The sequence below is a fragment of the Musa acuminata genome, unplaced genomic scaffold, assembly GCF_036884655.1.
Source record: "Musa acuminata AAA Group cultivar baxijiao unplaced genomic scaffold, Cavendish_Baxijiao_AAA HiC_scaffold_496, whole genome shotgun sequence".
Lineage (NCBI taxonomy): Eukaryota > Viridiplantae > Streptophyta > Magnoliopsida > Zingiberales > Musaceae > Musa > Musa acuminata.
In genome coordinates this window covers 1-11873 of record NW_027020741.1, presented here as the reverse complement: position 1 = coordinate 11873, position 11873 = coordinate 1, and the positions used below count along the sequence as shown (strand labels likewise).

Here is an 11873-nt window from a genome sequence, read left to right as displayed (position 1 = left end):
TTCCTGAAGCGCGTCACATATTCTTTCATTACTTATTGTAAATATCAGACTTACTTATTGTGTCAGTGAATCGAACTAAAAGGGAAGAGAACAACTCGGAACTAAGAAATGCACTAAAAAGCTGGAATCCAACTACCGCCCCTCTCTCTAATGGACAAATCCAGCCTATACATCAACACTTGCGTTCTTTATTGCAGTGTTTGGTTCTTTTACTTACTTGTGGTGATTCTCCCTCATTCTTTGATGACTTATTTGTATTCTGATTTATTAACTTTGGGCTACTACTTTTAAGATCAGTATGGACTTTACTGTTTCTAAGCCCGCTCACCCATATTATGAGAATTAGGCTTATACTATTAGATATTAGAATCCAGTAGTGCACTGCGGATCCTTTAACTGTCGGCTGAGAGGCTTACTTTCCTCTCTTTGATTGTTCACTACTATGATATAAGACCAAAACCACTGCCAACAGACAAGTAGCTACTTTGAACCCTTAGACTCCTGACTTAGGGAAGCAACCTCGGAACTGGCTACACCCCTACTCCATTATAGAATTGATCCACCGATAACAATAATGGAACTATCAACTAGGAAATCTGCTGTTGCTTGCGAGAACTCAATCCAAACCCCGGAACTAAACGACTTATTCTTGTACTTAGCTACATAACTTAGGCTCTCACTACTTACTTCAAAGCTAACTCTCCCTTCTATCGGCCTGCCCCTCTTAACTAGAAGTCTGCGACTACTGGATTTGAAACTAACATTACTGCCCAAAAGCCTTACTATCATAAATAGAACCTCGCAGCCCAAGCTCTATTCTATGCCCCAGCAGACCAAGCCCCTTATTTCTCATATATAGGAATAAGCCTTATTCTTTAGGGCAGTAACCCAGCCTTCTCTTCTACTCTCCTTAGTTAGAGTCCACCGTACTGTCTTAAAGCCTTGTTTGTTAGTTAGAAAGTATGCCTCTCCCCTATCGAATTATTACACTCCCCTCTCCTAGGCTGCCTTTACTGGCTATCATTCTGACTAGTCGGATCTCAAATATAGGGACTGCCCTGTTCACTCCTTTCTTTTAGCCTTGCTTTCCTGGCCATAGGTCTTACTACCTCATTCTCGCACTGCTTCTATATAAGATGAAACAAACAGTAGTTAGTTATTATGGAGTCCGGCTTTCATGGCGGCAGGGAGTTCTTTAGCAAAGGCAAAGATAGAAGACAAGCCAATTACCTTTACTAGACAATACTGGCAACTGCTCTTTCTACTTAGGATTCTTTTTCTTCCCCAAGTCCTGCATTCATGGCGGTAGGAGTGAAAAGCGAAAGGGCCGCTCTAATGTTTTAGACTTTGACGCTTAGCCCACACAGTATATGTTGAGATCTTTTGCTGGTCTGGTCTGATATATCTTCTGTTTCTTTAGTCATTGTGTAAGATCTATCTCGACGGTAAGGGTAAGTAAGGGTAGCAAGGAGGACCACTGGGGCAAGGAATTCTCCCGGCTTACAACAAAAACGAAGATGAGAAAGCCACTCCACTTGCTTGCCTAGAAGGCCAGTTCCCTCTGCTGGATCCCTAACTCTGGGGTCGGCATTTGACATCACCTGTGGCCGTAGCCTGACTCTGTGCTTTCTTTTATTGATCGAGCTTATACCGGCCGTCCTGAACTCGATCTTTTCTGAAGCTTGCTTGTTCCCTTACTTGCTGTTGTTGCTGTTACTGACTATTTGTATCTTTCTTTGTACTGACTACTCTACTCTTTTGGTACGAGTTCCTTTGCTTGTTCTCTACCACTTGCGTTGCTTGTTTGCTTTAATACCTCTTATGGTAACACAGTTCTAGAAGAGAGATGATTTCCCTGCGCCCAGCCCAGGACGATAGACTTCAGAGCAATAGGCACATCAACAAATAACGGAGATAGAGTCGCTTTGCTTCACAGCTTACATTAGCCGATACGAAAACAGGCAATACGTTAACGCTTCAGAATGGATTGAATCTTTAAGAGTCATGGATTTCTCATTTGATGAGTTAACCCTATGTTAAACGACGATGAAATGTATCCTGCTTTACTGCTTTACGTATAAGGGATGGACGTACTTACTTCCTGGAAATGTATCCTGCTTTACTGCTTTACGTATAAGGGATGGACGTACTTATTTCTTTCAGAGGCGGCGCATCCAGTAGGAATCGAACCTACGAATTAGCCCATTTCTCCTTGTTGGGCGCTTTTACCATTCAGAGCCATGGATGCAACAGCGAGTGAACTAGGTTTTTGTTAGTTTGTATTACTTCTCGAGCTTCTATTGATTCTGTTAAAGGGGATTCGGGAAAAGATGGAATAGGAAGACGTGTTTCCAGAACGAATAGTATACGGGTGGAGAAGGGGAAGTTAGCAAAGTTAGACAAGATTGGAATGGGCATAGGAGCATGTATTGATGTACCAGATAGGCTAATGCTCCCAGGTTGATGCAATGTATTCCACCAGTTTACAGGAGACTTGATTATTGGTATATCGATCGGTCCAGCACGGATTGAAATAGGAGCCGGTTCGACAGGAAGCTTTTGAAAACGCAGTGCACCCAGGTAAATAAGGAACAAGATGAATACAGAAGTGAAACGAGCATCCCATACCCGAAAGGTGCCCCACATAGGCCTTCCCCGAAACCCCCCAGTAACTAAGGTCAAAAAAGTGTAAAAAGCACCAATTTCAGTACCGATTCCGGAAGAGCGAAGAAAAAAGGGATGTTTTGTTAATAGAAATAAGGAACTGTTTATAGCCGTAGCGATATAAGTCACTATACTCATCCGAGCCACAGGAACATGTACATACAGAATACGAGAATTTCCACCTTGTTGAAGATCTGGTGGTGCTACCCGAAGACTTAAATGAATAGCCATCGCAGTTAAGAACAAGCGAGATCCAATGAGAATTTGCGCGTAGCTTTTTGTCTTTGCCATAAAAAAAGAAGGTTGTAATAACGAAACTGACATGTGATCATTTAGTCCTTGCCTTGCTAGTGGAACAAGAAAGACTGACTATCCATAATAAGCAATCAAAGGATTTCGTTTCGCATGCTTTCCATAGCATAGCATAATCCACTGGAATTCTCCTAAAGGGTTTACAAAGCGGAGATATTCCAAATGTAGAGTAGAGTTTCCGCAGAGATATTCCAAATTACGGGCTGTTGTCAGACTCACTCGCTCATCAGTCAGAACACTCTTTCTTACTAGATAAGAACTTGGAGTTGTGGCGCCTACATTACTGGTTGCTGGCTTACCAATACACCCCAGTAAGAAAACCCCGCATATGGAGGAGTTAGTACAAGAATGAGTAAAGTAACCAAAAGAATGGAAAATGTGTAACAGGGCAGGGCTGAGTTTAGTCTATCACGGAGATAATAGAAATCGACGGCATAATTCCTAAGAAACCGTAATCCTTATGATCAATATGCCCTAGAATTGGATTTAGATCCAAAGAGCTGAGTAATAAGTTGATCGCGAACATTTGAGTCAATAGACTTATTTCCTCCCTGTCCTAGCGGCGGAGCGGGAGTTCCTCATCGAGCACGCGTCTCGTCAAAGAACGGCATCATCAGGTGGGGCATTTACAACAAGTACAGATGCTCATCAAGCGTCTTTCGAAAAAGAGCATGAATTGCGCTCTGATCAGGAGATACCGATTCCAGAACTAGAGTCATCATTTATACTCGTCTTGAGACAGAGCCTGCTCGAGGTTATTTTGGATTGAAGCCCAATAGGCCCTCCACTCCTTATCCAGAATGAAAATGGTATTCTCATTTTCGAGTGTAATCACTCTTTTTGTTGCGATGACTCCAAGCTCTTATTTAAGTAATTGCGCGTGCGAAGGCTTTCAGCACCTTGGATTTGCGATAGACAGCCTCCCTATAGAGTACAGTACCTTAATGTCGAATAACTTATTAAGGAGGACATCCCATCTCCACCACTACACGAAGAGCACTCGCTCTGTAGCATTTAGATTGAACAATTCCCTTAGGTAGAACCACTGGCGGTTGTAGACTAGCAGCGTAACCTGTCGACCCTAAATTTGATGCACTGGAAGAAGAAGTCGAAATAGCATCTAATAAAGAAAGGGAAGATTCACTCCCAAATCGCCATTCATGGCACACCTGAAACACTACATTATAGTAACATCGCGTGCTCCTCTTTCCAATCCATTGAATGTTAGCCCATAAGTCACAGTACTATGAATCTATCTAAAAGCGGGCAAGGGTTCGTTTTCATTCTTTCTCCAATTATTGTACTAAAAGAAGGAGATTGGGATCATCCTGTGGTTACTAGATTCTGATGGGATCAAGTCTCGAATCAATTTCAGAGAGTAAGGTGTGAGGTTACAGAATTCTATAAAATGTAATTAGAAGTAAGGCAAGGACTAAGTAAGGCAAGGTGTCAACTATCATCTCAAAGAGGGCGAGTAACGTCTCGATGTCGACTCGAGCAGCTGTTCTTATTCCATTCCATTTTCCATTCCATTCTATTTGTGTACATTATAAGTTAAGTAAGGTGTGAATTGACTTTCTTCAGAGTTAGTCAAGAAGAATACAAAGATTTATTGAGATTATTATTAGATCCCTTTTTTTTATGAATGGTTTTTCTTGAAATCAAATTAATACTGACTTTGACAAATGTAAGAAACTGTTCCTGTAGGTTGAGCGCCCTTTTCAAGGAAATATAGAATATTGGGAACGTTTGAATCCGTTTTCTTCTTTATCGGATCATCAAAACCCACTTTTCAAAGATCTCCCCCTTATCCTCGGGATCGAACATCAATTGAAACCATTCCATAGATGGCTCATTGGTATAGATGTAAAGAAACAATGCTCCCCCAGAAACTGGTATAGATGTAAAGAATCAATCCTCCCCCATAAACTATAGGAGGCCTTTCTCCTCATACGGCTCGAATCATTCTCGCCCCCCGAGAGGTATTGTTGAGTTAGGTGACTTTTCTTTCTTATATCTAAATGAATGAATGCGAGTTCTATTCTTTCTTATATTCTTTTATTCCCTAGTTCCTCTGAGCTTACATTGGAGTCAAAGACATAAGTCCTCCTGTGGCCCGGCATAAATAGAGGCTCGGGTGATTTCCTGCTGAAAACATATACGAAGACAGGATTTAGAGTTTAATACCGAGTGGAATCCCTATTGGTAGACAATAAGTCTTTACTTGATGTTAAGGTTAGAGATGGGTTTGGTGCTTTACCAGAGGCAGTGGAGGCAGTATCAGATGTTGTGCTAAAGAATCAAAGAACAGGAACAGGGCCCAGTCACTCTTCACTCTACCTGCTTGTTGACTTGGCTGTTGACTACGATAGAGGAGCGGGAGAAGGATGAGCCTAATTTAGGTATCAAACTGTAGTAGTGACTCGGCGGGGTGTGAGCTAGCTTCATAAGAGTTGACTTTCCTTCTGGTCAAGTTGAATCATAAATGGAATCCTATATAAAGAGAAATCCTCAATAGGGATAATAGAAAATACATATATACCCAGCACAACAGGAATAATAATGAATAAATATATACCAAGCAATGTTGCTGTTCAGGCATCAATGAAACAAACAGTTCGGGGAGAGATCTAGCGCAGTAAGTAGAAATATAGACGCAGTAAGTAGAAATATAGACTTAGAATAAATAGAGGGAGTATAAGCTCCTGCTCGAGTGAGCAAAGTAGGGATGCTACCCTAGGTGGTAGAGTAAGTTACAGTAGATTAGCCTCATTCAGGTAGCAGAGATGAGCTAGCAGGGTGAAATTCATTGTATCCATAGGTATTGTTGCGCGTAGGAGCGTTGCCCGGGAATTGGTGAACGAGGATCTTTTCCCTCTGATAACTTCTTAAGTCAACCACCCTGAAACAAGAAACTCAGAGTGGAATTGCCTAGAAATTGCTTTACCCCCGGCTCATCTAACTCAATTGGTTTTATCATCTAACTATCTAACTCGCCAATACACTACTAAACAAGCAACGACACAGGGCCAATGCTGATACTATACTAAAGCCTTGATCAGATCATATCTTTGCGAACTAATGCTATTAGGCTTAGGCCTCAATTCAATCTACTTGGAAGCATAAGAACCTATGATCTTGCTCCTGTTCCTGGTAGTCCAGTGACTTATTAGTATATAGCCGGGAGCCTTAGTATCTCATTTCTATCCCTCTACTCTGGTAACAAATCATGGCAAAGGGGCATTTGGACTTGTTGGGGCTTGTAAACCCTAGAGTGAAAAAAAGAGCTGTTTCGATAAGTAGGTCCCATGTAAGTAGTTGAATCTAATCAAATGTGCCAAAAAGCGGAGGGTGTAGCAAGATAGGTACTCGGATAAGGTATAATAAACATATTACCAATTCTCTGCATCTAGTATTTCATTACTTAGCATCTAGGCCTTAGCAACATAATCAAATCAATATCACTTAAGTATTCTCTTTAGAAAGGAGAAAAGATGAAACAGCCGCACAACCTCATAGGCCTACGAAACTTGAGAACTGTAACTGGGGCAGCACCTTAACCCAACTTTCTCACTGGACCTTAAACTGTTGATTCTCTTTCTTCGACCTCTCCTTCCGCATTTCACTTAAGGGCTGCTTCCCGAGACTTAACCTTACTTGAGATCTGTTTCTACCTTAATTCTTATCCATATACCTCTGGAAACTGGCAACAATTCTGCATTTCCACTCCCGAGCTTCCCTTATTCATTGGAACAAGACTTGTTGAACGGGCTAACTCCTAATCAGTACTCCTGGTTGAACGGGCTCTGCTCTAACTGCTTCCTTTGGCACTGGTGATTCTCTTTAGAAACTGACTTATACTTACTTGCCTAGTAGCTACTTATATTACTTGTTGCTATAGAGCGGTTCAAAGATCTGACTTTGTTTCAATTGAAAGAGCCATAGAGGGTGAAATGTTTTATAAGATTCAAGAGTATATGCCCCACTAATAGAATTTCGAAATAAGATATATAAGATATATGTATTAGATCTGCCAGGCGAGTAGGAGCGGGATCGGGGTTGTTGGCGATGAGAATGAATCAGTGCTTTGACTATAATTGAAGTTGACCATGGCTTTCCCCTATGGCAAATTCTTATGTTCCTGCCTCGGATCCGCCAAGCTACTTAGACAGAGTGGCTAAAGGGTTAGTGGCTAAAGAGAGAGTTTGATCCGCTGGACTGGATCAAGGTCATCTGCAGGATCAAGAAAGAAAAAAGATGCTTGCTGTGCGAGTTAAGTAAACAAGAGAAGAATCCGTTCTGGGTTAATCCTGAGTTTCATCAGTTATCCTTTACTTTTTGAAAAAAGATAGAATGAATTTGATATTGATAGGGTTTTCTTCCTTGGACCTCGAACTGGCAAAGTAATTGAGTGAAAGGCTTTACCGAGGTTACTTAGAAGCCTGTTTTCCCTGCCCTGCCCTCTTGCCAAGTGAAGTGGGTGGTGGTGCTCTTAAATAACCTAGTGATAAAGATAAGATGTAAACCTTGAGGGGGGCTAAGCAAGAAGAGGAGTGCTGGGCGTGGACATGACCCGCATACAATTGACCATTAAAGTGAATACGCTCGTGAGAGATCAATTGGTGCTGATCCAACACCTTAGAAGCAACCACATAGATCTTAAGATTATCGGAAACTTTGATATAACCAGAATCACCCTGCAAAAGAGAATTAGCCAAAAGATGGGCAGCATTTTGATGATCTGCGGGGCTTTTATAAGAATGTAATCTGACTTTATTATATCAAATCTTCAGGATAAAGTTCGGAAGGAAAGAGGTTGATCTTCGCCTTGAAAACATCCACTTTTCATTCAACTAGGAGGTTGGTTCAGAGCACAGGGACAGGGTTGGCTATCTCTTGCTCGACTTTGGGTTGACTATCTCTTGCTCGACTTTGGGTTGACTATCTCTTGCTCGACTTTCTTTCTTTAGAAATAATAATAATCAAAAGACAGATGAAACTACTCTACTATTTGTTGGGGCTGTAAACCTGGACTCGTTTGCATCAGACAAGCCAACTACGTAAGGCCAAGCCGGCAAGCTACTTATAATGGCCGCCAAGTAACTACTAACGACCAAGCAACTACTAGACAAGACACTACTAACGACCAAGCCGATCGCCAAGACACTACTACAAAGGCAACGAAAGTCAAGAGCTCAATTAATATATGTTAATGGGGCTATAAACAAGTCCAGTATTCAGGGCGGCAGCGAGTTAAAACGGTAGGAGTTGAGCTAAACGGCAGCGAGCTGAAAAGCGGTAGGAGTTGAGTTAAGCGGCAGTGTTGTTTTACTAGGGCCAAGCAACTAATAGACAAGTGTTCATGGTGTCAGGAGCAGTTTACCGGTAGCAGACTTTAGCCCGAGATACCTGGCACACCGGAAGGTATAAAACAGAGGAGCAGAATGCTGTTACAGGAAGGTAGAAAACGGAATTGAGTTAGATGAGACGGAGTTCAAAGAGACAGAGTTCAGAGTTAGAGGAGAGGTAGATTCGTATCGGAGCGGAGCCAGCAGCTAGTTTAGATGAGCCAGAGTCTGCGTATTGGTATTCAATAGGTGTAGGTCAAGAAGCCCCTCTCCTCGTTATGTGTTTCATTCGTGACCTTGTCTTTTAGTTGCCTTAGATTTTAGTTAAAGCATTGTAAGCACTACTTTGATTCTCTTTCTCTGGGCGCTGGATCCTATTCTAAGTGTCAGTAAATAAACTCAATAAGCAAATAACATCAATCAAAGAGTCAACAAAAGAAAGGCAGACTAACAGGTGAACTGGGGAATGGAGGGCTTTAGTTTCATAACTATCTAGGTGGGTTGGCGATAGGGAGGTCAATTCTGCACTTCCAAAATGAGTTAGTTCAATTAAGAACTTCAATACCAGAAGATAGGCCCTTATAGTCAGTTTACCCCGAGTTGAATCCTTATTTGTTGGGACTTGAAGGAAGACCTGATTGAGAGCTGCTTGGCGCCTTTGTTACTGTTGCTCCACTACTTATATTGTAGCGGACTACTTATTAGATTAGGTCCTCGTAGACTACTTACAGAGCTTATTTCGTAGACTACTTACAGAGCTTATTAGGTCTAAACCCTAACTCTTCTTGATTGAAATGAAGAAAATCATATTTATTGAGAATGACCCGCCTCCGCCTCCGCAAGTGCAACATCTGTTTCTTAATACTGATATCGCTGAAGATCTTGTATCTAATCAGGCATCTCATCTTTTATCTCTTAGAACTCGCAAGTCCAATTCTTATACTACATTGGTTAGGTTAAGAGCTGAGGGGTAGTTACTCTCTCTTTAGGAGCTGTCTAAGACCGAAGAGCAATCCATGTTATTACCAAGTCAGACAAGCGTATACTAGAATGCGGGCCAAGTAGAAAAAGTAAGGGTGAATACTGATACTGAGAATGACTATACCTCTGGCAACTATTAACTGAATGAAACTGATGGAATTCTTGATGGCAACTATTCACTGAATGAGGAACTATTAACTGAATTCGGTATACCTCTCCTCTAATGCGCTAGATCTATCCCACCTAGTAGTTACGGAATGACCTAGTGTCTTCTTAAAGCAGAATTCCCCTCATTAGTCTAAGGCTAGAGGTGGAAACAAAGATGAACCTCATCAGTATAAGAATCAAACTATCAACTAGGAATTGTACTCTGTAGTCAAAGAACAAATCCCGAGCATAGGCCTTCCGCTCCCCGATCTACATCTGTATTGTGTCCTCTTGAGTTGAAGCCTGCAACTACTTTATCTCCTTCTGAAACTCCTGTCTTCCATTCCTATGTGTGGGGTTCAGTCCGCTACTCGTTAGCCTCGCCCCGCAACTCCTTTATCTCATTCTTAGATACTGACACCATAAGACTTGTTGGGGTAGTATTTGTAAGAGGCTCGCACATCTAGTAATAGACTCATATTTGTAGTGGAATGAGTTAAAGCATCAAGTAGAAGACCTAAGCTGACAAACGGAAGAACTAAACCCTGTAGTAAGAGCCTGAATACCTCCTCGAACATTGCATACTTATTGCCTTGCCTTGTAGTCTTCCACTCATTGATTTAGTGCTTCCGCTCCTTACCCCAAATCTTGATACCTAACGATATAAGTCTCACTTTCCTTACTCCTACTTTCTGGTTTTTAGTATTCCTTTCCTTGCTTTTAGTCTTACAACCTATAACTTCATTCTGACTATCTTTGCTTTTAGTCTTAGATGGCTAAGCTAGGCTTAGAGTTGTTGTAAGTAGTAGTCAGGATTGCACTAATAAGTCAAAAACTATGCCTCGAAATACAGAATGAAGGGGGGAAGGGCGTAGGTTGGAGTCTAGGTGAGAGTTGAAGTAGCACTCATTAGTATAAGAATGAAGAAGCTCCCCCGCCTGCCAGCGCTCTAAAGTAGTAAATACAGAATTCAACAAAGTCGTAAAAGAGTGCGTAGTGAAAAGAACGGATCAGAACAGGACTCAGTAGTATCGGAATGACTAGCAAGTGGGTAAGTAGGTAAGTTCGAATTAAAGAAAGAAGTCGGAATGAAACTCTAAAGTAGGCGCACGGGCAAGTCAGAATGAACTTAGTGGAAAGTGGTGGGATCATATATTAGAAGAGTTTAAGCCCATCTACTTCCTGACTTATAGTAAGCTAAGCTAGCAGATCAGAGATGCGAACCCTTAGTGCCAGCTCTTGTCACAGCCACCATCCAATATCCTTCTTTCTTTCTCTCCTTGAAACAACTATATCTTCTCTTCTCTCCTTTCTTATGGTTTCTCTTCTCTCCTTTCTTGAAACAACTATATCTTCTTTCCTTTCTACTAGTTTCTCTTCTCTCCTTGAAACAACTATATCTTCTATTCTCTTCTTTCCTTTCTACTACTATATCTTCTCTCCTTTCCACTACAATATCTTCTCTTCTCTTCTCTCCTTTCTTTTCTCTATAGTGGGTGAGGTTTCTATTTCCATAATGATCTCGCCTTAATTACTATAAGGTTCCGGACAAGGACTGCTTCTAACTGAGGGTCTCTAGATCGGCTTTAGTCTTGATTGTTCCCTTCCCTTTGACAGCTGACTCACTGCTTCCTCTAATAACTTAATGTTTCCTTTCTTTTACCTATGCCATGATGCTCATAGGCAGCTTATCTCTAATTGGATTTCCTTTTTCCACTATTTGGGAGTTTCGTTTTAGTCGAAGCACAAGAGTGAGAGCTGTTCAATTTCGAAAAGGGATTTGAGCTCTGAACTTGGAATTTATGGTTCTCCGACTTCCTTCCTCCTTGCAATAGCCAATGAATGGGTCTCGGCCAAGGAACTGCCCCTCAATCCTTCCCCAAGTGGGTGTTTGATTGAATATAGCTTTACCGAACTTCCATACACCGATGGATTGTATGCTTGCAGTTCGAAACTTTGCCTCTGAATCTCCTCTCTGGTTTGAACCAATCAGTGAGCTTTGCGAGTTGCCGGAAAGACACAATCAGAGGAGCTCTCATGCGTGGACCAGCAGTGTGTCCTGTCCTCTTAGTTGGAAGATGAGTACACATCTGGGAATCCGCCCACGAGAGCCCAACCACAGTAGGCTCATACAGGAAGCAATCACAGTCCATAGCCCCATATCGAGACCACAGCCTATTATTCCACAATGGATCCAAACTCATCGTCCAATCTTAGAAATCCACTATATTAATAAGAATCCAATTCTCCTTTCGATGGCCATTCACGGTCCGCGAAGAAGAGAAACCACTCGTGCCCGAGATCACTATCCAATAAAAAACCTGACTTCCAAGATCTATCTATCTCATTCCCCTTGGAGAATGTAACGTATAAGAGTTTCGCTCCAGAATTGATGTGTATTCGAATCATAGGAGCTGGTAA

The 11873-nt window shown here is 41.7% G+C and overlaps 1 protein-coding gene across 1 annotated transcript; it reads right to left on the bottom strand.

Moving 5' to 3' along the window:
* Positions 1-2217: 2217 nt before the first annotated feature.
* On the bottom strand, positions 2218-7868 carry LOC108951877 (putative cytochrome c biosynthesis ccmC-like mitochondrial protein). Its single transcript, XM_018821266.2, has one exon. It carries the CDS (start codon positions 2986-2988, stop codon positions 2233-2235), a length of 756 nt encoding a protein of 251 aa, XP_018676811.2. The 5' UTR covers positions 2989-7868; the 3' UTR covers positions 2218-2232.
* Between the last annotated feature and the right edge of the window lie 4005 nt (positions 7869-11873).